Genomic DNA, 27,724 nt, shown 5'->3' on the forward strand with positions numbered 1-27,724 from the left:
TATTGCACATTTCTGCAACACTTGGCTAAGAACAGGTCACAACAAAACAAAATAACAAGTACGGCTAACGGATACAAAAAGAATATGACTATCTTTCTTTAGATAAATCCTACTTCTCCTCGCTTTTCGGTTACAGCAGATATAAAAGAACAGGCATGTTTTTCAATGGAAGGTTTGTCTAGTCACATTAGGAATATGAATTTTTGTACAGTACTTTAATGTTTGAAGTAGGGTAATAGGTTTTCTACAAGCTCATACAGTTCATTTTCAGACAAAATGCGTACATTATGGCCTCCAGTGCCGTGGTGTTGAAACCTAAGGACCTGAAATTTGGTTTAGTTGTACATTGGATATTTACCCAAAGGACCCCATTATTATTATTCTTTTTTGCATACACTACATGAAAATGATTTATTTCGCGATTTTTTAAATTGATTTTTTTGGCTATTTTGTGTCTCCCGCGGCGCCGGCGGCGTTTGAACGCGGCAACCAATAGGCGCGCTACACGTGGTATAAGCGATTGCGTTGTTGGTCAGCTCTCTTACAGCCGATGAGGAATATACGTCAGAGGTCCTGTTTTCAATCTTATGACATCCCAGCACACTTTTTATATCCTGGTATGCAGCGGATCAAAACTTACAGTGCCGTCTTACGGACTGGGTGCTAAGCGTTGACGGGCTATACAAAACAAACAAACAAACAAACAAACAAACAAACAAAAGGGTTATACAAAACAACCGCTTTACTCTCCCACTCGTCGTGTTATGTTCACCCTAACGATTAGCTTTATAGACTGGTTCGACAAGTTGTCTGTAAGTGACACATGTTACTAGTCGGGACACTGCGGGTCGACGTGCTCACCAGGCCTGCCAGCGCATGATGAAGTAAATTCTACATACCTGCCGAGCAAAGAAGATATTGAAGAGTTGAAAATTGCAGTCATATTGTTTAGAAGGTGAGTGTTTTTTTGTGTGTTTTATTTTGTGGAAATTTGGCAATGGGCGGGCTGGTCGGTATCAGGACAACTCGGCCCCTGGGGACAACTCGGCCCCTGGGACAACTCGGCCCCTGAGCCATTCAGGACAACTCGGCCATTAGCTCAGGACAACTCTGCACCGAGCCCCAAAACTGGCATAGATCAGTAAACAGAACAGAAACTTTTTAAAATCCATGTGAGGAATAAAACATGTTTAGCTGCCAAACATTTCGTCTAAAAGAAATAGGAAATTGTGGAACCCTGCAGGTCACTTCGATCAAGGAGGTTATCTAGTCTATATAACCTCCTTGCTTTGACGGAACGCTTGAATATACCTCATTGATATCAATAAGGAAGTTTGATCATCTCGGTTGTCTCGACGCGTTTTGAAAGCCTACAAACTGTTAAAATCTATGACCAACAAAACAGTATGAACTGCTATACATTAAGTTTCATCGGTGATAACTTATAAGCACTTTCATAACAGAACATAAGCGTAGCGAGGTCGTGAAAGAGCGTAGAAAATAACAAACAAAATGGCGTCACCGCACCGGCCCGCAACATGTTTTTGACGGTCTTGTAACGTTTGAGACTTACGAAAATACAAAAATGCTTATGTATGGACTAAGTTTTGTTTCTTAAAATTCTTATTCCACTTATCAGCCTGTCAGATCGGTAGAATTGTCATTCTTCGAGCCCCAAATACACCGAGTTGACCAGATTTGCGATGGGCCGAGTTGACCAGATTTGCGATGGGCCGAGTTGACCAGATTTGCGATGGGCCGGGTTGGAAATAGCCTGTATTTACGCGGTTACAGGCCGACTGGCCACTAGAAGCGCGATTCGTCAGGCTAGGTTGGAAATGGGCCGAATTGATCCTGTGGTTAGTGTCAATAATTGATCCTGAAGAAGGCCACAGTGGTCGTCGAAAAGATGATCTTGTGTATACTTTTTTATTTTATTTTTTATTTTTTATTCGAACATTCATAAGTACATAACATAACAACATACACATTTACAATTCCACAAATAAACACAGTTACATATTGTTGCAGGGGCCATTCCCACTGGCTTTTTTCGCTAGGGTGTGCTCCCTAGGACTTTTTTGACAGGGGTGTTTCATCCCCCCTGGATTTTCTGTGCTAGGGTTTCTTCCCTAGGACTTTTGTGCAGGGATGTCATCCCTGGGTTTCTGTGCAGGGTTTTCCTTCCCTGTGTTTTGAATATAAGACAAAATCGTTTGCTTTTAGTACAAATTTTACAAAAGTTTACAAAATACATTTATATATGAAACATAACAACATGTAAAACATTACACACTTTACACATTCAAATCATAATAACCATTATACAGGCACAAAAGAAAATAAAACAAAAAGTACATTAGCATTATATCAAACAACTACATCATATAGAAAAAGAAAAGTGAGAACAAGCGTATATAAACAAACAACAGAAACATTGAGCATCAGTACAAATACACAAATACCATGAATCACAACAACGAAAACAAGCAACAGGGAAATACATTTAAAAAAAAAAAAAACGTTACAAATTTACAAAATCAGGCTACAATACTTACTGTTACAACACCAGCCTTACAAAACAAAGAGATTACAACATTCTAATATAGACAACGCCAGGTTTACAAAAGACATCATCCCTACACATACAAGAGCACAATAACATTCTTGGGTACAATAAACAACTTACACCAGATCTACATACACAAAAACATCAGTTGATTGACATTTCCACAAATAACACTCACACCAAGCGAGTAACAAAACAGAGAGTTAACCAACACAACAATCACAGTTACAATCATGATCACTTTACAGCTTTACATTCAATAAATACAATTCCATACATGTGTGTCATTTCTAAGGTCCCAGAGGAAAGTAGCAAAAATGTCATCTCTCATAAAATCCAATTCATTGTCTTTATATTTTACCCATGATCTAAAAATCGCAAATTTGGCTAAGGTTACAACATTGTTTACAAAATTATTGACCTTTGACCCATATCTGTAGCCTAGAAAAACCATCAACTTGTCAACCTTTATCCTACTCACCTTCTGAGACAGTACATTCTCTATCTTCTGCCAAAAATTTTCAAGTCTTTTACATTCTATAAACATGTGTACATATGTCTCCTCTACATTACATAACTCACAAGTAGGGCTGTATACTTCACCTTTCTGATCTTTTATTTTCCATTTATTCAGTTTAGATTTACAGGGTAGAATTTGGTGCAAAAGTTCAAAGTTAAATTCTCTTAGCTTATTTTCTTTAATGTCTACAGTGTATACTTAGTGTTGGAAGAAAGTTTAGCATTTTATCATGTGGTAAGTGTTGTTGGCATAGAATATAAAATTTCTGGGTTCGACTCTCTGGCAGGCCCGATGATTACACATAATATACTTCCTCACTCGACTCAGTCTGTGAATAATAGTCCTTATCTTGAAGAACGTCATCTCGGAGTGGACGTTAAGGCAGAGGTCCTGTTTTTAATCTTATGACATCCCGGCACACATTTTATTAAATCCTGGTATGCAGCGGGCCTGGTCATCACGTCGACCCGCCGTGTCCCGACTAGTAACATACGTGTCAGTTAAAGACACCTTGTCGAACCAGTCTATAAATCTAATGGTTAGGGTGAACATAACACGACGAGTCCAGTTGCCGCAATATTGGGCGCGGCTTAAGGTGCAGTTCAATCATATACACACGTACTAGTACCCGCTTTACTCTCCCACGGTGTAATCATGCTAAATGCTCTGAGATGTTACCTTGACTCTTCGTGTTATGTTCACCCTAACCATTAGATTTATAGACTGGTTCGACAAGTTGTCTTTAACTGACACGTAGCTATACTTTGGGTACCTCAGGTGCAGAAATACACAGCGGGAGTTTCGTCACCATACGCCATATTCGCACGCGCGTGTAAAACTTCCCGTAGCGCGATGTTGGCACGCGCGTGTATTGCTTCCCGTAGCGCGATATTCGCACGCGCGTATAAAGTTTCCCGTAGCGCGATGTTGGCACGTGTGTGTATAACTTCCCGTAGCGCGATGTTGGTTCGCACGTGTATATCTTCTCGTAGCGCGATGTTGGCACGCTGGGCGCCCGCACAAAGAACCGTTGACACGCCCGCACAAGGAATGGGTGACATGCGCGTGTATTCCTTCCCCCTAGCGCGATGTTGGCACGCCGAGCGCATGCCTAAGTAATCCAAGATGGCTACTTGACACGCGCGTGTAGTCCTTCCACTAGCACGATACTGACACGTGGGTGCCTCCCACCAGTCTTAAAACGCTGTGTGTCTCGTGTTATTATCAATTCTTTTCGCCAAACACAAGATCTACGGACAGATTTTCAACGCCCTAACCCTATGTTGGCACGTGGGGCGCACATACAATGAATCCCGGTAACGTGTGGTTCAATTTACCAGACAAACTCATCCACCGTGCGAGCACAAGATCTACTCGGGGAATTTGTCAGTCGGCACCGCACACACCAGGTAATAACGTGGATTTCTTCAATTTACCGGAAGAACGCACGTACCGTGCATACACGCGACCCACTGCAATATTTAGCTTAGAATATTTGTCAGGGTTAATATCCAGGATTACATTTCCTTCCATATGCCTTTTTTTACTTTGGATTATCTAAAAGTGGTATATACTCTGTGGTTGTTTGTTATGAACCGTTTGTCATGCGCGTACAGATGATCTACTGAGCGAGCATTTACCGGTACCTGTATCGGTACTTCGCTCTGCTAAATTGGTAACAAAACTATGTCAGTAATTATAAGTACATTTCTATAACACAAGATATAGTAACAAAATAAAACTCATACCTGCACATCTTTAGCCACGCAGCTTTGCTGTATTCCTTGACCGCTGTGCGCTGGATGGCGTCTAATTTGAAAGTGACGCGACTCTGTTTTAGATGCTAATACATATGCGCGCATGCCCCATGCGTAACCAAGACAACCAGGATACAGAATTTGCATCACAATGCGTGTTCCATCCAGTTGTAAAGTGTGCTTTCTCTTTGAATGTTACTGTAGTACTTAGATAGATGTTTTTTTATTCAAAATAAATGATAAAATAAAATAGATTGATGTTTGACGTTCATAAACGTATCACCATGCGCCATTTCTATATATTGTTATCTTGCTTTCCTTCAATAACAAAAGTTTTGTTGTACATGTTCTTTGGAAAGTAATTTTGTTATACACGCACCACTCAACTTTATTACATAAATTTCGAACGGAAAGTGTCCGAAAATTTAGTCGGAATTTAGCAGCTTTACACACGTCATCGCCAGGCGATCGTAGCAAAGAATACTAGTATCATTGCATCGCTAACCATTACGGCAAGCTGACAGATCTTTCAATGTTCGGCTAGTCATACTTTTAAAACTCAGTAAGAGTGCAACTTAACGATCAAACACATTGGCCTTATAACCATTTTACCGTCTTTTTTATATCTTTTGGATGAAAGTGTCAGCACATTCAGCGGGAATTAGGCAACTTCACACACACTGCCGATTGTAACAAGGACTATCCTAGCGTCACTAACCGTTACTTTCGTCGTTCGTGTAAACTAACACATTTAGTGGTAAAATGTTTTTTAAATGTTTTTTTTTCAAACTCCATTCAGATAAACAAAAGATACAATACAGAAACATGAAATAAACTAATACAGTTGTACATACGCTGACAAATGAATAACTTGTGGCCACAATCAATTGAAAACAAGGTATAACGATTCCCATGTCTTATTGTGTTTACCTATTTTGTTCCGAAATGTTGCAATATTTTCCTCCAATCTGTATATATACTTGACAAAGGAAATAAATCTTTGGATGGATAGATTATGAGTCGCGGTTTTTATATATAAATATTTTTCCTAACAAGATAATGACATTTGAAATGACTGGTGTTTCGCTTGATAAGTTCCCGAACAATACATTCAATGGGTTGTTAATGTCTAAGTAATGTCCCGTTGTGAAATTGTACCATGTTTGCACCTTTTTCCAAAAAGAGAATACAATGTGACAGTTCCAAAATAAATATTTCGTTGTTTCTTCTTCCTCCCCGCACTGGGAACATTTCGAAGTAGTTTTGATGTTCCAAATATGCAAAATTCTATTTGTGGCAAGAAACTTATGTAAGAGTTTGAATTGGAATATCCTGCCTGCAGAGTCGATAGTAATTTTGTAAGGTAATTGAAATATCTGTCTCCAGGGGAGAGTAATGTGAAAATCGTCCTCCCAATACGAAAGTGGTAAAACTTGACATGATTGACTATCTCCCTTTGATAATGATAGATTAACTGTAGTAACGTTGTGTGTATGTGTGTGCGCGTGTGTGTGTATGGATCTGCTATAACATATGGTTTATCCTAACACTACATTCGAATCTTCCGGTTTCTACTAACAAGCTTTTAGTATAAACAACGATATATAAAGAATTTGACATAAATGCATTCCTCTTCTATGTACTGGGTTTCCTCCCTTCGTAACAAAACAAACCATGATCTAGAATACACATCTCTGTCTGGCCATTTGCATCGACGCCAACGTCGCGTCCTCCAAGTGAACAAAGACATTGTCTAAGTACAAACGTTGTGTCATACATTCTATTCTAACGGATAATAAAGGCATTTCCTTTATCAATTCATTGTTACCTCATTGTTATGTACATCGCACAAACAGAATGCCTAAAATGTGGTCGTCTCAATTTTTATCTAGCTTCGTGATTATTTTGACTACGGTAATTTTTTCTTAGACACAGGATTTGATTTAATTTCATTGATTTCGTTTTGTATTCGACTCAGTGTTGCATACTATAAGTAACGTATACAATAAAGGTCTTCATTTATTTATTATCAGCACCTGGTAACTTACCTTTTGCCATGCGTAAGCATGCCGATTTCAATTGTCAGAAGAAGAGTTTCCCACGCCGTTTTGCTGAGACCTTTCCTCTATGAACTCCACGTTCTGACGAAGTTGTGTATGTTCTGCCCTGCGTTGCGTTCGTATCTAAACCGTTACCTTCTCCTAACTCAAGTTGTGGTCGGAATTATGGTTTTACTAACAGTGACACAATTTACGTCAGGGCTTACCTTTTAAAGATATATGTTTGACATTTGATGAGGAAACAACATGGATTTAACCAAGGAAGTTAAAAGAAAGGTATACACCGAAACTGATAATTCTGTACGAATAAAAAAATATCTTCCAACAATGACGTCTACTAAAGCATGAATCAGACAGAAGCAGCCGATAGTATCAATTTTCCCACTGTGACCAAGTAGATTAAAATAGACTTTGTCAAATACAAAACAAACAAACGAACAAACAAAAGGGTTATACAAAACAAACAAACAAACAAACAAACACACAAATAAACGGAATGTAGCCTCTTCAGCTCCAGAAACCAGTTACAGAGCTGAAATAGTACAGACTACTATAGCCCATAGTTAGCCCAACCGGTTAGACGGGGTCAAAGGTTGCTATCTAATTACAACGGGGAAACGACCTGACCCCCTTTTAGACTCTACTTAGAGTCTACTTTTTAGACTCGGAAGCTATAATAGGTTTGGATTCCGCGATCCGGGCTAACCTTTTTCGCCCATGGTCTGTCTCGTCACCCTTGAACAATGGGTAGGTAGGTTTTCTTCGATTTTCGCGGTTGCTGCACTGAAATGGCAACCTGCGATTGACTATCTGTATGTTTTAGAATGCAAGTGTTACTATTTATTTGTGTCGTAAACAGTGTTGTTATTTTCAGTCCATAATGGTGGGGACAGAGAACACCGTAATCAGGGTTGCTGCTGTCGTGCTGCTGTCCCTGGTCGACCTGGCCGCCAACACCATCCTCTACATGAATGGTACGGATCTCCACAAGTTCACGCACGACATCAGTTTCTTCAGCATCTTCACGTCTTTGTTAGACATCTGGATACTCGCACCGCTGAGAGGATGTGTGATGTTTGGAGCTGTCCTGTCCGTGCTGTGTAATACAAGAACCAAGCCGTGGACTTCTCCGTGGATCTTAGTCTTACCATCGGCTATGTGTTTGTACACCTTCGTCAAGCTGCTGATGTATTCAAATAAGGAAGTCAAGTTTCCTCTCACGCCCTGGTTCTGGGGCAGCTTTGTCGGCAGTATAGTTGGATGTGCAGTGTTCTACATTAACTGGACCATACTGTCTCATACAAGTGTAAAGATCGGGAACGGAATTGAGGAGGAGGCCGAAGGACTACTGGAGAGAGAAGGGGACAGCGAATCAAATTTTTCCACTGTTACAAAGCTGATAAGCTATGGAAAACCTGTCATACCGTACTTTCTTGCAGCGATGTCCTTCTTGATCGGAGGTGCCATCAGTAAGTACCATACATTACCATAATAACCCTAAAACGACTCAAATCCAACACGTACAGCAAATTTCATGTTGCATAACTAATGAACGGCTTACGTGACACTACTAGGTGCATAAATGTGAAAATTATGTGAATTTTCGGACAAATTCGAAGAAAATGTGATAAAATGTGATTTAATGTTAAAAATTTTGAGGTCCAACAGCATTACATTTTTTCACATAAGTTGACAGATAATTACATAAAATAACATTCAGGTCACATTTCTGAAGAGCGACACTAAAATGTCAAAAAATGTTATTATTTTGCGTCACATTATTTCACATTCACCCTAAAAGATCTAGAAAAATCACATTTTCAAATGTTAAAATATGTTATCTAAATGTGAAGTTGGCTGTTCACCCATTATGTGAAGTTATGTGACTACCAGTGCATTTTTCCGCCGCCTATATCTATGTGATTTAATGTGAAACGTGCTCTCGGTGAAAAATGTGAAATAATGTTATATCAAATCACATTTTATAAAATGTGACTTCATGTGGAAGTTATGTGAAATGCGGTCTGCTGCAAAATGTTAAAAGATGTGAAAACAGCTAGAAAGCCGAGAAATGTGAAATTTATGTGATGTTGAATAAAAGCGAAATGTGAAAAAATGTGATACGGGAATCACATTTATTTCACATTTTCTAAATGTGAAATTAATGTGAATTGCGTTACACAAGATTTTGAGACATTTGAATTAACAGAATATGTAAAAGATAAGTGTTGTGATTTCCCGACGTGTTTTCCCGACGTTTATATATGACGTCAATATACTGTATTTAACTACACATTCCCGATACCACAAAGCCCCCCCCCCACGTTTACACATGTAGTCTTTCTTAAAAGTATTGTAATTCACCATCATTAAACGATGACATTTGTAAGCGAGCTAGAAGGTAGCTTTTTTTTCTCCACGTCACTTTTCTTCGTCGATTAAGCTAAACATTCATAAGATATGCTCGCAAAATATGCGCTGCAAACGATATAACCAACGCCTTGCGCTGTGACTTGACTATCATTTAGTATTCAGACAACAATTGACAGAAGGTGTGAAAACTCCTCCTTTCCTCACGCGTGCCACTGTTTAGTTGTTGATTAACTACTTAACAAGTGAAAGCAACTAATGGCAAGCCCCATTCACACTATGACATCAACGCCCAGCCCCTCGCCTTCATGTCCCACCATAGATTTTAAGAGAGTCAAGAAGTTCCTGATCTATTTGAAACTCCTCGTCCAAGTTTGTAAAGACAGTTTGTGTAAAAGATTCAATGTAAGTATTGTGGCCGACATCAAGTAGATGACTAGGATGTTTCAAACTCTCACAGTTGTTTGGAGAACCTAATTGATGAATAACCAAGTCAATATTTGCATCTCATATTTTATTAAAATACGTTCGGTTTCTGAAGCAAACATGATTACGATCTACAAATGCAAGCATCGCACAAGTGTATGTTCCCAATTTGCAAGTTCACAATAGATACTCTTTGTTGGACGCTCACATTCAAAGCTCCTGCCATCAAAATAGAGAAATTGTTTATTTGTTTGAAAGGCTAACGCCTGTTTTGTAAATCCTTGCCACGCTCCTTGTACATATGCAGCTCTATTGTAACGGACTCTTTGATATTCAAATAAAACTCCTTTTTTGCGAAGGTGTGAAATGGTAGAATTTCACACATGTTGGACATTTCACAGATAAAACTCCCATGTGCCAAAGCAGGGATAAAGTGAGACTGTCTCAATAAAGACACATACAGAAATTACATTGCGTTTTTTTGTTACAATACGGTCTATGCACGTATCTATATAGTCGTTTAAAATCCCCACATCGCCCTTCCCTGGTATTTGGACTGTCTTAATCACTACAGATTTCCCCTGAATTAGCTACAAATTTGTAACCGCTACTTTTAATGGTACTAAAACCTTCATCGAAAAACTACGAAAAGGACAGCTATAAATTTCACACACGTCTTGACAAACATCTATTACGTAGTCTTTTATTGGAAAACCATTGGTTCCGTGTTGTTTTCTTCACCAGAGAACCTTCGATACCCCTGAAATACATGTTGTAATATGACAAGATATATAGCATCCTAGTAATTGATTTTGAGTAACGGGTGTTTTGTTGAGCATTCGAGAAGAAAACTTCTAAATAAGAAAGTTACACAGCGCGGTTAAAAGAATATTAATGCCCTCGCGGACACGCTACCCCGGTATTGTAAATCGTCTGATGTTAAAAAGTTGACGGTTCCGTGTTGTTTCTGGTGTAAGGGACACTGTAAAAAATTAAAAAGACTTGTTGTAACGTCACAAGATACTTAGAACTCTAGTATGAGATCACAGGCTACGGGCCACTTGTACAGCGTTTGGAAAATGGCATACGGGCAGAAATATATGCAGCGCGGATTTCGTGCACGTCAAATAAAACGCGTGTTGGGCAGTCTTGGATTAGAAAATTAATAGTTGCGTGTTGTTTTCTAGACCTACAAATCTTCGACTCCCTCAAAAATGCATGTTGTTATACGACGAGATATACAGCATCCTTGTAATTTATTATGAGTAATGGGCGTTTAGTTGAAGATTTGAAAAATGTAAGGTTTCTAAATGTAAAGTTACACAGCGCGGTTTAAAGAGTTTAAATGCGTTCACGGTCACTCTATTGTAAATCGTCTCGTATTGAAAAGTTGATGGCTCCGTGTTGTTTTCTGGTCTTAGAAACACTGTAGGAAGTTGAAAAGACTTGTTGTAACGTCACAAGATACATAGAATTCTAGTATAAGTCCATAGGCTACGGGCCACTTGTACAGACTTTGGAAAATTGCATCCGGGCAGAAATATATGCAGAATTGATTCCGTTCACGTCAAATAAAACGTGTGTTGGGCAGTCTTGGTTTAGGAAATTAGTAGTTCCGTGTTGTTTTCTAGACCTACGTACCTTCAACTTCCTCAAAAATGCATGTTGTAATACGACAAGATATACAACATCCTTGTAATTCATTATGAGTAACGGGAGTTTTGCGGAAGATTTAAAAAAAAGATTTCTAAATAGAAAGTTACACAGCGAGCGCGGTTTAAAGAGTTTGAATAGGGGTCCCCCGAAAGTGCGAAATGGAACGAAATGGAACGAAATGGAACGAAATGGAGCGAAATGGAACGAAATGGAACGAAATGGGACGAACTAAAACATATGTAACATTATGAAATGAAATACCAATAGATAGCGAAATATAAGGAACGTTGTAACATTCACAGTAGACGGGAACAGGAAGCAAATACATAATATAATGTGTTTTATTTCTTGAATCTGTTTGAAAATAATAAATACAACGATTTTGCCGCGTTTGTGTGGCTAGATTCTTCCCTGAAAATGGGTGAAAAGTTATCCACCGCTCTTCCTTTGTGTTTACCAACGATCTGCAAATGAACTGCACCTCATGGACACACTGAAGTATTGTAAGTGTTTAAAGAGTTTGAATGAGCTCGCGGACACACTATTGAAAATCGTCTGATATTAAAAAGTTGATGATTCCGTGTTGTTTCTGGTGTTAAGAACACTATGGGAAATTAAAAAGACTTGTTGTAACATCACAAGATACATAGAATTCTAGTATGAGATCATAGGCTACGGCTCACTTGTACAGCATTTGGAACATTGCATCCGGGCAGAAATATATACAGCGCGGATTTCGTGCACGTCAAATAAAACGTGTGTTGGGCAGTCTTGGATAAGAAAATTAATAGTTCCGTGTTGTTTTCTAGACCTACTAACCTTAGACTTCCTCAAATATGCATGTTTTATACGACAAGATATACAGCATTGTAATAATTCACTATGAGTAACGGGAGTTTTGCGGAGGATTTGAAAAAAAAAAAAGAATATTTCTAAATGGAAAGTTACACAGCGCGGTTTAAAGAGTTTGAATGCGCTCATGGAAACACTATTGAAAATCGTCTTGTATTGAAAAGTTGATGGTTCCGTGTTGTTTTCTGGTGTAAGGAGCTTTTTAGGAAGTTGAAAAGACTTGTTGTAACGTCACAAGATACATAGAATTCTAGTATAAGATCAAAGGCTACAGGCCACTAGTACAACGTTTGGAAAATTGCTTCCGGGATGAAATGTACACCGCGAGGATTTCGTACAGGTCAAATAAAACGTGTGTTGGGTAGTCTTGGATAAGAAAAATAGTAGTTCCGTGTTGTTTTCTAGACCGTCGAACATTTGGCACACTTAAAATGCATGTTGAGATACGTCAAGATATACAGCATCCTAGTAGTTTAATTTGAGTAACGGGCCTTTTGCGGAAAATTTGAAAAAAAAGAAGATTTCTAAAATCCGAAAGTTACACAGCGCGGTCTAAAGAGTTTAAATGCGCTCACGGTCACTCTGTTGTAAATCGTATCGTATTGAAAAGTTGATGGCTCTGTGTTGTTTTCTGGTAATAGGAAGACTGTAGGAAGTTGAAAAGACTTGTTGTAACGTCACAAGATACCTAGAATTCTAGTATGTAATCATAGGCTACGTATACGGGTCACTTGTACAGCATTTGGAAAATTGCATCCGGGCAAAAATATACACAGTGCGGATTTCGTACAAGTCAAAATAATGTGTGTTGGGCAGTCTTGGTTTAGGAAATTAGTAGTTCCGTGTTGTTTTCTAAACCTACGAACCTTCGATTCCCTCAAAAATCCATGTTGTTATACGACAAGATATACAGCATCCTTGTAATTCATTATGAGTAACGAGCGTTTTGCGGAAGCTTTAAAAAATGTAAGGTTTCTAAATAGAAAGTTACACAGCTCGGTTTAAATAGTTTGAATGCGCTCAAGGACACTATATTGTAAATCGTCTTGTATTGAAAAGTTAATGTTTCTGTGTTGTTTTCTGTTGTAAGGAGCACTTTAGGAAGTTGAAAAGACTTGTTGTAACGTCAAAAGATACATAAAATTCTAGTATAAGATCATAGGCTACGGGCCACTTGTAGAGCATTTGGAAAATTGCATCCGGGCAGAAATATACACAGCGCGGATATCATACACTTCAAATAAAACGTCTGTTGGGTAGTCTTTGATAAGAAAGTTAGTAGTTCCGTGTTGTTTTCCAGACCGTCGAACCTTTGACACCCCTAAAATGCATGTTGTAATACGTCAAGATATACATCATCCAAGTAATTCAATTTGAGTGACGGATGCTTTGTGGAGGATTCGAGAGAAAAACCTCTAAATAGAAAGTTACACAGCGCGGTTTAAAGAATTTGAATGCGCAACGGACACGTACACTATTGTAAATCGTCTCGTATCGAAAAGTTGATGGTTCCGTGTTGTTTCTGTTGTTTAGAACACCGTACGAAGTTAAAAAGACTTGTTGTAACGTCACAAGATACCTAGAATTCTAGTATAAGATCAAAGGCTACGGGCCACTTGTAGAGCATTCGGAAAATGGCATCCATATACAGCGCGGATTTCGTACACGTCATGAAAAACGTCTGTTTGGCAGTCTTGGATTAGAAAGTTGATAGTTCCGTGTTGTTTTTTGAACCTTAGAACCTTTTACACCCCTAAATCTATTTTGCAATATGACAAGATATATAGCATTCTAATTATTTATTATGAGTAACAGGCGTTTTGCGGAAGATTTGGAAAAACACATTTTGAAAAATAGAAAGTCACACAGCAGGCACGGTTTAAAGTGTTTGAATGTGCTCGCGAGTACACTACTGTAAATCGTCTCATATTGATAAGTTTATGGTTCCGTATTGTTTTCTGGTGATAGGAGCGCTGTAGGAAGAGAGAAAGATATGTTGTAAAGTCACAAGATATCTAGGATTCTAGTATGAGGTCATAGGCTGCTGATGACTTGTAGAGCGTTAGACCATTTTCATTCGGGAATATATATAGACAGCGAGGATTTCGTTCACTTCATGAAAAAACATCTGTTTGGCAGTCTTGGATGAAAAAAAAAAAAAAAAGTTCCGTGTTGTTTTCTAAACCTGAGAATCTTCGCCACCCCTGAAAATATATGTTATAATATGACAAGATATACAGCATCCTAGTTATACATTTTGAGTAATGGGTGTTTTGTGGACGGTTTGAAAAATACTTCAAAATATAAAATTACAAATACACGCCCTGATAGACCTTTACTAAATCGTCTCGTATTGAAAAGTTGGTGGTTCCGTGTTTCTTTTATAAAGCTAAGGACACTGTAAGAGGTGTTTAAGATCAGAATATATGTTAGATTCCAGTAGGATACCTTGGGCTCATTACATTTCAGATCCCAAGTCAAGGGATCATTAATCTGGCATCCCGTCTACCATGTTTTGGCCGGGATCTCTTCGGAACAGAAGGGTTTACCACCCCCGGGGTAATATTTGGCACCCGATAGTAGTTTTTCGTGGTAGGTGTTAATTTGTTCCCCGTTTATCGTTGAGACCGATTACATTTTTACCATGTGATACATCCACCTGTTGCCAAAGATAACCTGTACCGTAAGGGCAGAAAGCTCAGTCTTCCCGAAAGAAAGCTTGGCCGAACATAGCCCGGCCTATAGCTAATGACGACACGCCAGACTGGATGCCAGGTTAGGAATTTCGAAGTCATACAGCAGCGGAAATGTTTACCGCATCCACCCGTGAGCTCACTTAAAGAGCAAGGCTTGACTATAAAACCACCCAATAAATTCAGCTAACGTAAACTCCCAGACCTCAGTCTGCTTCTGAATGCCGTGGTGTTCACATCAGTGAAGGGGCTCGCTGGCTAAGACAATTTACCAAGTATTGAAGTTACTTCAGCACATGTTTAAAATCATATAGTGTATAAAAGGAATCAAAGTATAGTTGCACATAAACAAGTCAGCTTTGTAGTACCTAACTAGGAATATGAAGTAATTACAACACTGGCCTGCCATGCTCACTGGTAGAATGTCTCAGACATTGGCTGTCAGTATACAAATTACATTTCTACAGAGCCCCTGAGTCTATACTGGTTTTTTAGACTACCAAGTAGTCACCACAATTGTACAAGTCATACTTCTAGACACACAGCTATCAAAGCTAATTCAGCTCTGAGGAAAATATAGATACCGTGAATTGCAACTTTGAAGGGGTTGCTTTGACAGTTGAAAACACAATGTTATGATTTTCGGAAAGTTGCCTAGCAAAGGTACGAATTGTATTGATTACGTAGTTTTGTTACACCTACATGTATCTGGGCTATTTTGTTGGTCTGACAATGTTTTCTTCAAAAACTTGTGAGAGAAATTTAGGATTTTTCAAACCTTGAGACGTCAGTTAATATGCAAATGATTTCCTGTCGTCTGCTCTGATCCGCTTCTATTGTTCTTTGAGTCAGACGGGTAGAGATCCCCTACAGAGGATAATCCATTTATGATGTTGGGATGAGGGTTGGAGTCAATTTAGCTACTAACTCCCTGGCAGCAGATAGTTTTTATAGGAGGAGAACCCTCGGTCCTGCTTTCTTGTCCTTTAACACATAATTGATAATGATATCATAATGTAAATATTACCAGAGATTACTTCTGATAGCATTTACAAGATCGAACGTAGGTAGATGCTGGAAATGAAAAGTTTAAAGGGTGCTGCATTAGTTCCTGATGCTCGCGAATGAATGATTAATTGATTGATTGCAATAGTATCTTTTTCTTATTGATAAATATATAGATGATTACTACATCAACACAGTATTTACTGTTAAACTTTGAGAACTTGCGGAAAATAAAAGCTGTTGCCTGTTGGGCATTTTTTCACATAAAATCATATAATCATCTAGGGGACCGGCAAATGTGAAATTATGTGAAACATTATCACATAGAATCACATTCTCATAATTATGTGAAAAAATGTGATTTGAATTTCACATAATTTCACATTTGACTCCTTGCAGTTTTCGGAAGAAAACCGCTTCACATTTCTTCACATTTTCTTACATTTCACATTCACATTTTTTTTGGTCACGTTTTAGGGTTGTGCGATTTCACATAATGGTTTCACATTTTTCAAAGGGTCACATTGTTTCACATATAATAACATTTCGCGATTCACATTTTGAAAAAAAATCACATTTTGTGTTTCACATATTTTTGATCGGATTCACATTATGTCACATTTTCTTCGAAATCCATCATTTTCACATTTATGCACCTAGTAGTGGTGAGGGCTACCAAATTTGACGACTTTTCATAAAATGTCCTTAACAAAAATTCCAAATTAATAAAGCAAAGTCGTTTTTCGTGTTGCCATGGCAACGGGTTTTTAAAAGGCATATTTTACAAAATCTTCTAATTTCAGTTCAAAAAATGACGTTTCGAGGCTTTGTTGGTACGCCAAATGTGTTTTCTTACATTGTTATCATCTTATTTAATCCAATGTAACTTTTATGATTTAATATTGATATTCTAAGCTGATTTGATGACGTCATCGGTCAAAATCCAAGATGGCGGATAGAATCACATAAAATTATGTCATAATGACGTCATATTACGTAATTATGACATAAAATTTGTTATGGTAATATGAATTTACATGTGCATCATCCTCTGAAAATTTGGTGGTCATATGATAAGTAGTTCAGGAGTTACAGAGGGCAGGTCTCAAAAACTATTATTTTTGCTGGGGTCAAAAATGACCCCAGCGGACTCAACACAGACCCTCCTATATAATGCCAACAGTATTGTGCCGATCTTCCTAGAAAATTTGGAGAGGTTAGAAAAGATGTCTACTGACAAAGTCACGGAAGGATTTTTTTTCAGATCAAACATGTTCAAATAGCACGTCAAAATCCAGGCTTGGGGTCAAAAATGACCCCGTTCGGGTGTTTAAGGGTTAACTGGGGGTATTTCTGCAAACATTATCGCTGGTCTGTGGTTCGATGCATTTGCAGGTCAGACGAAGCTTTTTGCTATTATCTATTGTAAAAGCTACATAAAGGTTAAAACACATTTCGCACAGAGAAAAATAAACGCCTTGTTCATAGATTTGGCCGATACAATAAATACATGCGTGAGAGGGCATTATAGCTGAAAGAAATCTTCGAAGAACTTTATAATCATTTCACTTTTAGCCTGTTAAGCTTGTTTGTAGTACTACACGCACCTGCCACTGACAGCCCTTATGGACTTTGTGCAGTACCAAAGATTATTTAGAAAAGTTTAGCTTGTTTGTAGTATTACATGTTTTTTTAAATTTGTAGCATTACATTTTGCAGTTCAGCTTGTTTAGCTTGTTTGTAGTATTACATATTACAGTTACGCTTGTTTTCAGTATTGCATGTTACAGTTTAGCTTGTTTTATTTGTTGCATTACATTTTGCAGTTCAGCTTGCTTAGCTTGTTTGCAGTATTACATGTTACAGTTTAGCTTGTTTGTAGTATAACATGTTACAGTTTAGCTTGTTTGTAGTATAACATGTTACAGTTAAGCTTGTTTGTAGTATTACATGTTACAGTTTAGCTTGTTTGTAATAATACATGTTACAGTTTAGCTTGTTTGTAGTACATGTATTGCACGTTACAGCTTGCTTGCCTAGCTTGTTTGCAGTATTACATTTTACAGCTCAGCTTGTTTAGCTTTTTTTGTAGTATTACATGTTACAGTTTAGCTTGTTTGTAGTATTACATGTTACAGTTTAGCTTGTTTGTAGTTTCATATGTACCCGCCATTGACAGTCCTCCTTCCTTCCTATCCACCTTTTTCCAGGCGACAGCTTCATCCCTTACTATGCAGGCATGGTGATTGACGGGATAAACAACATACACACGTCACAGGACCAGTTTATCTATGCCATCATCTTCATGGCTATTTGTACGGCCTCCCGGTAAGAGCAAGACCAATTAACTAATCTCCAATCAGAGCGGACGATTATGACCTTTTTACCATACTGTGCCCCGTGTTTGCCCGCCTTTCCCATCAACGAGGGCGGATTAAAAAACGGGGCATAGGGGCATATGATAAAAAGGTCACGACCTTCCCCCACCGACCTCTGCTTGTAAAGTGCTATTCACGTCAGCGAGAGCACTTCTTTATTTATTCAATAGATACAGCTGCATAGTTAATGAGGAAACTTCGTACGTCCATTGTCTTCTATGATAGGAACTTTAAACACGTACAACGTGTTACCTAGAAAAAGACACTATTACTCGACTCATTTGCATAATTCACGATTAAGTTTTATCATGCCAGAGAATGTTGAAACTTTAGCACTTATGATTTTGATCGGTAGGCAATATTGGATGGAGAAAGGGTAATTAAGAGATGAATTATGCAAACGAAGGTTTTATTCGCATTATTACTGAGAAAATATGATACCAAATCATGAATGATCGTTGACATGTCGATCCATGAGTGCGCTTCTTGTTGTGAAATCTGTAGTGCGGCCTGCTATGCCATGCGCACTGGGTTGTTCGAGATCACCAAAATAAAGTTCAACGTCCGGGTCCGAAACCTGCTGCTCCGCTCCATCACCCGTCAGGAGATTGGATTCTTCGACAGCGTCAAAACTGGTAAATCTTTTGTTGTCGTTGTTGCCTTGTTTTTTGGAATATAACTCTGTTCATGACAATGTTCTGTGATTGAAGCCAACACATGTATTTGGAGCGGACTAAGCGCTGTAACTCAAAATAGTTGATACATTTGTGATTTCCCCCATTTTTTATGCCTAGGTGAAATCATTTCTCGTCTGAGTGCTGACACGACCATTACGACCGTAATGTTTGTCAACAATGTCAAAGTGCTGATCGCTAGTTTTGTCCGCGTTGTCGCCGTGTTAGCTTTCATGCTGTGGTTGTCTTGGCGTCTGACAATCCTCACTTTCATTATGCTGCCCATCATCGCTGTAGTGAGCAAGGTGTTTGGAGGATATCTAAAGGTAAGTACGTTTTTTTCGGGTTCACGTTCGTACATACTGTACATACTTACATATATACATATATGTATATATATGTATATATGTATGTATGTATATATGTATGTATGTATGTATAGTACAGTACTAAACTTTCTTCAAAAACAAAATGTACGCAAGGATTAACTTTTTAACGACCACTGTCGCCTTTATCAAGATAAATAATCACCAATCACTTCCTCCGAACGTGAACCCGAAAAAAAGCGGCAGTTGTCGTTAAAAATTGGAAATTTGATCCTTGCGCACCTTTTGTGTTGGAAGAAAGTTTGGTATTCAACTATGATTATTACAAACACAGATGAGCTTTCATGATAATTGAATAACATTTTACTGAATTCGATGAGAGAATTGCCTTGTCTTAGAAATAAATTTGTCAAAACTGCCAAAAAATCTTAAACGAAAGTACAACATCAACTCAACTGCAAGCCATGGCTTTAGAAATAAGAATCTAAAAAATGTATAGATGCTATGATAATTCTAAAGCAATGATCAAGATGCACCTTTTTCATGTACTGTCTCAAATAGAAAGTGGCCATGAGCATCCGGACGTCCTTTGCCAGGGCCAATGAGGTCGCTGACGAGACGTGCGGAAACATTAGGACGGTCCGCAGCTTTGCGAACGAGGACAGGGAGTGCGAAAGATACAGGTGAGTAACAAGCTTAAGAGCATTTTATCAACCCGCGATGAAATAGACAGCTGATAATGTTGTGAATGCATCTCCTCCCTCTCCCCCCCCCTCTCTCTCTCTCTCTTTCTGTGTTCGTGTGTGCATAAAGATATGAATACAAAAAAGAATACAGCTATATACACATACTTGTGTTAGATGGATATGAAGGGACTATTTACGAACAATGGCGTTTTCCATGTAACTTGTGAAGAAGTTTTCATAACAAGGCCTCACCTCCAACTCACAGCGAGCTTCTGGAAGACACTTACAAGCTTCACGTTCGGAAGGCATTGCTGTTGGGGAGCTTCGTCCTGGTCGAACGCGTAAGTCTCTAAGATTAATGAGTGCTGGTTTGCGCCCAGGATGTTCGTGCAAGTTTTTGTCGTCGTATCTATGACATTTAGATTCAATGCATGATCACATAATGATTATTTCTAATGGAGAAAAAAAATCAAAGAAGGCTATTATATAATTGATTACTAGTCACTTGTTGTTGCTTCGATAGTTATAGACCATGGACAATACGAGTCTTTGCACCTTGCACTGTTTTTATAACTTGAAGGTTCTCAAGGCTGCGCATGAACATTGGTAGAATCTTTGACATTGATATGAGAGTAGACATGAAGGTACGTATGTATATTTATAGCGATTACTGTGATCGGCTTACTAGTATGTCGAAGACAATTAACTTCCTGCTTATACTATAGTATAGTCCATGTACTTGGCATGTCAAAAAGGATCATAGAATATGCAGATCACCAACGAAATACATTCCACGGGATCCAAGTCTTTGTTCGGAAACCAAACAAACAAACAAACAAGCAATCAAACAAACAAACAAACAAGCAAATAACAACTAAAAAAGCAAAGAACAACATGATAGTTACACATTTCCTTGTTCTTTAGTCGTTCGACCTTGGCCTGCTCGTGTTGACCTTGTACTATGGCGGCCATCTTGTGCTGACGAATACGATAACAGCAGGGGAACTGGTGACGTTTTTCCTGTACATCACCCGCCTTAGGGTATCACTGGGGGTAAGCTTTGAACCATTTGATAATTGATTAGTGGCCGGTTATACTAAATACAGACAATCGAATTGACGAAAACATGTAGTAACTAGCGCAAGTGATGTAACGGTTGTAACAGCAGTTCTTTCGTATAGCCGTGGCTCTTGTCGAAAACGGTACATTTTATCTGAACCTGTACAAATTGCATCTCTGAAAACATTTGGTTCATTGGTGAATTCGGTGGAATTCACTTTATTGAATTGCTATATTTGTGCAAACCTCACTCGTCAACATAGTAAAAAAATTAAGTAAAGTAATTACCAACAAGTTTTCAACCAGTTCGCTGGTATATGCTCCTTTTCAAGTTGATTGATGATGACCCGGAGCATATTTCACGCGACCTGAGCGAAATTGTGACAGATGAACCTTCCTACTCCATGTGTACAGTCATCAGAAGATCTGTTTCATTTTAAATCTCTTCTATATTTTATTTGATTTAAGATCTTTTTTATTTTTAATCTTTATTTCATGATCTATTTTATTTCATTTTAGTCTTCTCTCTACATAATGACATGTGACATTGCATGGTATACATTTGAAAATATATCGAAGAATGTCTAGACGTTAGAAACTGCTCCAATGATTGTAAAATCCCATTGTCATCCCATACTACTACACTATATTGCATTAGATACATTGATTTGCTTAATAGAATATTATCTATGTACCAGCCTAGTGGATGCCGTACTGTGTACCTTGTGCAATTGTTGTGCAATAAAGTTATCATTTATAGTATTAGAGAGAGGATAAGAGGATTCCTACTGTCGAGGTGATGTGCTGTATAATCAGGGTATGCCTAAACACCTCAACCGAAGTCAACCGAACTCAACCGAAGTCAACCGAACTCAACCGAGTCTAAAATGCAATGTACATGGGGCAGGGACATTTTTTTGACGCTCTGGATACATTATATATGCACTTATGAATAAAAAAAACAGAAGCAAACTCTAAGTATTTATAAGTTTTTCCGCTCGTTTAAAAGATAGAAGGAATTTGTGGCCACCATATTGGATCTTCAATGAATACACACAACTTGCTTGTATTCGAGGCTTAAAACACATTGTGTATAGTTATCATGAGTGGATCACGATGAAAATGTTATAAGTACCCGTACCCACCATTTTATCGTCCGTGAAAAAAGGTATAAAGAACTTCCCCATGCAGACCCCAACAGTGAAAATCCAATATGGCGGCCACAAATTCCTTCTATCTTGAAAACGAGCAGAGAAACTTATAAAAACTGGTAAATACTTAGAGTTTGCTGCTTGTTTTGTATTCATAAGTGCATATATAACGTATCCACAGCGTCAAAAAATGTCCCTGCCCCATGTACACTGCATTTTAGACTCGGTTGAGTTCGGTTGAGTTCGGTTGAGGTGTTTATGCATAGCGGTGTCAGACTGCGTCCCTGTCCAACAAATTGTTCTCTCTTTACTCGTCTCACAGAAACTGACGGTCCAAGTATATGCAAAGCTGATGGAAGCCTTGGGAGCATCTATAAAAGTCATTGAATTCATCGACCGAGTGCCGAAAGTAAGAAATGGCGGCCGGTTGGCACCTTCGAAACTTCGAGGAAGCATAGAGTTCAAGAACGTGTGGATGTCCTACCCAACCCGGCGGCGCGCACATGTTCTAAAGGTGATACTTTTTTTGAATTTTGTTTGATTGCAATGACTTAATACTATGCTATGAAGCAAATTAGGACTGCAATTTCCATCACAAAAATGCAGTGCAGAAGAACTTTCAAGCTATTGCTATATATGGCTTGTTAGTGTGAATTCCAGCCATGTTTAATAAGGCAGTCATCGTTACGGAGTGGCTCTAGCTACTACGGCGGTTTAGTTCAGGCAATGACTTGAACGCAAGACATGTAAATTTAATGCAACATACCTTAAAGGGATATGAATTGTTAAGAACTTCAGTACCTCAACACAGGATTTGACTTTGATGTCTATGGAAAGCTTCGCTAATGACATTTATTTTCTCGACTGGATCCGAGATCATAGTAATGTTTCAAATTTTATATTGTTTTTTCTGCACCAGGATGTTTCTTTCAAGGTGTCTCCAGGCGAATTTGTTGCCCTGGTCGGCCCAAGTGGCAGTGGGAAGAGCAGCTGTGTCGCCCTGCTGGAACACTTCTATGAGACCATGTCAGGCCAGGTGCTGATAGATGGTCACCCCATCAAGGCGTATGATCACAAGTTTCTGCACCGTGTGGTAAGTTCTCTTTCTATACTTGCCTGATTAGGTCTCTTTTTAGTACGAGGGGCTATTGTCCAAGTTCAACAATACTTTTGAGCCGAAGCTCACTTATCCGGCATTAAAAAGCTCTCATCGTTGATGTTTTAGGTGTCTTTGGTTGGACAAGAGCCGGTTCTGTTTGCCCGCTCCATCAAGGACAACATCTCCTATGGCCTGGACAACTGCAGCTTGGAGGAGGTGCAGCGCGTTGCTAGGCAGGCCAACGCCCATCAGTTCATCACGGAGCTGCCCGAGGGGTACGAGACAGGGACTGGGGAGAAGGGGATGCAGCTGTCTGGGGGGCAGAAGCAGAGGGTGGCGATCGCCCGGGCGCTGATCAGGAGACCAGCGGTGCTGTTACTGGACGAGGCGACCAGCGCTTTAGATGCCGAGAGCGAACAAATGGTGCGCCTAAGGAGTTAAGATAATGTAAACGTACAGATATGTGCAATAAACTCAAAAGAGAGGACTTCTATTTCTGACGCAAATGGCAATATGTAGACAGGAGGCTGACCGATGAACCCATTTAGGGCCACTTCACCCCAGTACCTTACCATCACCTAACCATACAAACTCTGATTCACGTGAACATACGTTAAGACGAACGATATTAGTGGCTACCATGTCCCTTCCCCTGCTGGTCCAACAGACTTCCCAAAAGTAAGGAACCAATTCTGAAAACAAAACACATTTAAAAGAATGACTACAGTGTATAACAGTATATACATTGTTTTCTTCAATACAAACCTGAAATGTGCATTTTTCATTAGCTCCTCATGTTGGTGACAGCCCTATGATTCTAGAGTATAAGACTACATTCTCATACAACTACGTTATGGTAAGCATTAGATGATGTCGTAATAAAGGGGTGTTGGAACTTTAGGGTGTAACCTTTCATGTGTTCTACCAGGTTCAGCAAGCGATCAACAACCTCGATGGACACACGGTCATCGTCGTCGCCCACCGCCTGAGCACCGTGGAGAAGGCTGACCGCATCATCGTCATCGACAAGGGGCGCGTGGTGGAGCAGGGACGGCACAAGGAGCTGATGCAGCGGGAAGGAACCTACGCCGACATGGTGCGGCGGCAGCTACTAGGGCTGGACACGTCTGACGACACAGAGACCGACGATGACTAAAGAGAGTGGGTCCTCAACTGCGGATAGTTCGTTCAGTGATGATGACGACACGGATCCCCATCATTTACGACGGAGTAAACATTTCTAGTTTCAATTCAAGAATATGTTGCGACGTGTAACTATGGACTGACTATGATTACCGAATATTGAACTTATGTTATATCGTCGAATTATACCTTTATATGCTGAATATGATTATGGAATACTAATTGTAACGTTATCTTTGTAAAAAAAAAATTTTGTTATATTTTCCGATGATATGTTAAAAGGACCCCTGACCTCCTAGATCCTTCTTTGAACTCTTGAAAAATCCGCCTCGGCCGAATGAGTGTATATTATATACTTTCAAGATTACATAAAGGTTGAAAAAAATACTGACAAAAATAGCATTGTCCATGACAAGTGTTCAAGTTGTCATCAAGATCTTTTTTCTAATTTGTTTCTGATGGCGTAGGGTTTGCAACTGTCTTTATCCATGTTGAAAAACGAATATGAAATAATAGATTACTATACAGTTACTCGTGCACCGTCTCTATATCTAAATATGATGCCAGGAAAATGCTGTACCTTTCATGAGTTTTTTTTCAAGAACTACATCCGACGCCTAAAGTATAAACTTACAGGAAATCGGAGTGATGGTGGCCAAGCATTGTTCATTGTTCAATGTTTGTCTTTCACTAAAGATGCAAATATTTTGCAATTTCAAATAAATTCATTGGCTATGGTGAATCTTCAAATTGACTCTAGTTTGACAAACTTTCTCATCTCATTCTGAACACTAGCCTGATCCCAGTCTCTAGGGGTCGGCTTAGGGGCGTTTTACCGGGCACAGTCTGCTTATGATTGAGCTGTTCCTGTCAGCCTTTCACTTACTTTGTTCGCAGCCTTTCCTACTTTAGCTGCCATAGACAATATCGCCGCCGCCTTATAGCTAGGGGGCGAAGTAATTTAATCCAAGGCCGTAAACCCACACCCCGAGTGGGCTTAGCTGTCTGGGCGGGCGGGCATCACTCCCAGCGCCGTATAGAGATATTGGAGAGCCCCCGATGGTATGGTTTCCAGGCTACATGAAAACCTTTTTTTCTTCATTTTTCTGCCATGCAGTGTTCAGGGTCAATTTAAAAGCAGCCACCCAATTATTCTGTGACAATACCCTATTTTTTATCAATCACCTTTCTGGGGTTTTTTCACCGACAGCAAAATATTGTCACTCAGTCCCTTCACGGACGTGGAGTGTATCACTAAAAGTGGACAATTCCTCGATCGTGGCAGTTAACAACAATATCTAGGTTTTTTTAACTCGAAGTTTAGAATACTTGCTGTTGTATGCGTAACAAAGCATGAGCGTTACAGACAAAGACGTTGCTTTGTAGCCCATACCACCTCTTAATAAGGCAGTCCGAGTAAAGTGGATGTTCCTGTTCTGACTTTATAATTAGTGCACTATATAGAGAGCGTAACCTTTGACCCTGCCTAAGTTCGAAGATGTCTGACAATAAATGAATGAAGACCTTTATTGCACATTTCTGCCACACTTGGCTGAGTACAGGTCACAACAAAACAAAATAACAAGTACAGTTAACGGATACAAAAAGAATATGACTTTTTGTATCCGTTAACTGTACTTGTTATTATCTTCGCCGAGTGCTATAGTACTCGGGGAAGATTATGTTTTTTGGTTGAGCCAGCTGTTTGGTGGGTCTGTATGTATGTCAACAGCATAACGCAAGACACCTTTGATGGATCTTTATGATTTTTGGTAGGTCTGTAGTGGTTTTGCAAAGGAAAGTCAAGTTCAAAAATGGTTTACATTGCATTTATCAACAGTACTGCCGCGGACTTTTAATTTTTGTGTGTATGTATGTAGGCAAAAGAAGTGACTGAAACGTTGATGGATCCTCATGATTTTTTTAAGGTGTGTAGATGTTGTGGAAACGGAGGTCAAGTTCGAAAAAGGTTCCGCTGACATATCTGATTTGCTTCAGTACTGCAGCGGGTTTTGTGTGGATGTGAATTTGTATGTGGACAACATAACTCAAGAAGCTGTTTATGGTTCTGTATGATATTTAGTGGATAGGTAGGGTTTACAGAAAGGAAGGTCAAGTTCGATAATGGGCCTTCTAGCGGGTACCTAAGGTACTGCAGCGGAGCTTCAAAATTTTGGAGCATATTTTCTGAAAGTGTTATGGTCATGATTTTTGTGTGGCAGATAGCTCATGCCACAGGAATTAAGTTGTATAAGTTTGGGCCCCCTAGCGTCTTTGAACTGCAGTGGGTGTTTTTGTGATCTTCAGACATGAATAACTTGAGAAGGGGTCGACAGATCTTCGTGAAGTTTGGTATGCAGAGAGCTCAGATGGTGCATTGCACAATCAATGACTAATTGTGCAAGTCAGGATCTAATCTTCATAATTAGTAAGGATAGTTTGTAAATCCACTACTTTTTTATATAATTTATATAACTTTTTTATATTATTTTATAGATAAACAGATGGGGCACATAAATAAACAGATGGAGCAGTTTGCACTTCAAGCAAATGTTTGGGTCCGGTTTTTATCGTGTTCAGTTTTGGCATTTTTGTCCAACACACGGTTTGGGACATAACGAAAAAGGAACAAAATAGAAAGCCTGACAAAAAACGCCTAAAAACGTGTCAAAAACCAGCCGGACCCACTCCTCTGCTCAGAGAGTACACTGCACCAAAACTGCGCCACTGCTAGGTATTACCTAGCACCGTATGGAAAAGTCACATGTACTATCTTGCAAAATGTGTATGATATGGAATAAATATTTATTCTATTCGTATAAATGGACTGTATCATTTAATTACAACTTTCAATCTTTTTGATGACCAGTTATAACATATATCAGCACACTATACACATATACTAGTCCAGTACCACCAAATGATTTTTAACCCTATCTAGACTGGACTCTTCCCCCCCCCCACATTATAACTTTCAAATGGTATTGTGTATGATCAAATTTGCAGGGGGTGATAAGCATGTAAATATTAAAAGCTCTCCACATTAAGCCTTGATTATTTGGCGAAGATAATGTGTTCGTGGAACTCTAGTTTTATTTTGTTGTGACCTGTACTTAGCCAAGTTTGACAGAAATGTGCAATAAAGGTCTTCATTCATTCATTGTCAGACAACTTCGAACTGTTGACTTTGAGGTTTTTGGAGCCTCATACCGCAGGCAACAAACCACATTGCAACCTTTGACCTATGAATATCAGTTATGTCAATTAAAGAAACTTGTCGAACCAGTCTTTAGATAAATC

At 39.0% G+C, this 27,724-nt stretch overlaps 2 protein-coding genes across 5 annotated transcripts in view; one reads left to right on the forward strand and one right to left on the reverse strand.

The window, feature by feature from the left end:
• Positions 1 to 4,906, reverse strand: part of LOC136448801 (ABC-type oligopeptide transporter ABCB9-like) — an 84,433-nt gene extending 79,527 nt beyond the window's left edge. The window contains exon 1 of the mRNA XM_066448458.1: positions 4,838 to 4,906. The gene's annotated coding sequence lies outside the window, so the exon portion shown is untranslated. The remainder of the gene's footprint in view (positions 1 to 4,837) is intronic.
• LOC136448858 (ABC-type oligopeptide transporter ABCB9-like) lies at positions 802 to 25,174 on the forward strand. 4 transcript variants are annotated; one of them, XM_066448534.1, is made up of 12 exons: positions 802 to 955; positions 7,781 to 8,375; positions 18,119 to 18,236; positions 18,791 to 18,921; positions 19,081 to 19,286; positions 19,848 to 19,969; positions 20,238 to 20,313; positions 20,897 to 21,025; positions 22,505 to 22,696; positions 23,102 to 23,275; positions 23,408 to 23,704; positions 24,210 to 25,174. In XM_066448534.1, exons 2-12 carry the CDS (start codon positions 7,787 to 7,789, stop codon positions 24,435 to 24,437), a joined length of 2,262 nt encoding a protein of 753 aa, XP_066304631.1. In that variant the 5' UTR covers positions 802 to 955; positions 7,781 to 7,786; the 3' UTR covers positions 24,438 to 25,174. The 4 variants fall into 4 exon arrangements, with proteins under 4 accessions (XP_066304631.1, XP_066304651.1, XP_066304623.1 ...); XM_066448526.1 differs by lacking the exon at positions 802 to 955 and adding an exon at positions 6,539 to 7,653; XM_066448554.1 differs by lacking the exon at positions 7,781 to 8,375 and having other exon boundaries at positions 806 to 955.
• Positions 25,175 to 27,724: the final 2,550 nt, after the last annotated feature.

This window comes from Branchiostoma lanceolatum, chromosome 1 (genome assembly GCF_035083965.1).
Source record: "Branchiostoma lanceolatum isolate klBraLanc5 chromosome 1, klBraLanc5.hap2, whole genome shotgun sequence".
Lineage (NCBI taxonomy): Eukaryota > Metazoa > Chordata > Leptocardii > Amphioxiformes > Branchiostomatidae > Branchiostoma > Branchiostoma lanceolatum.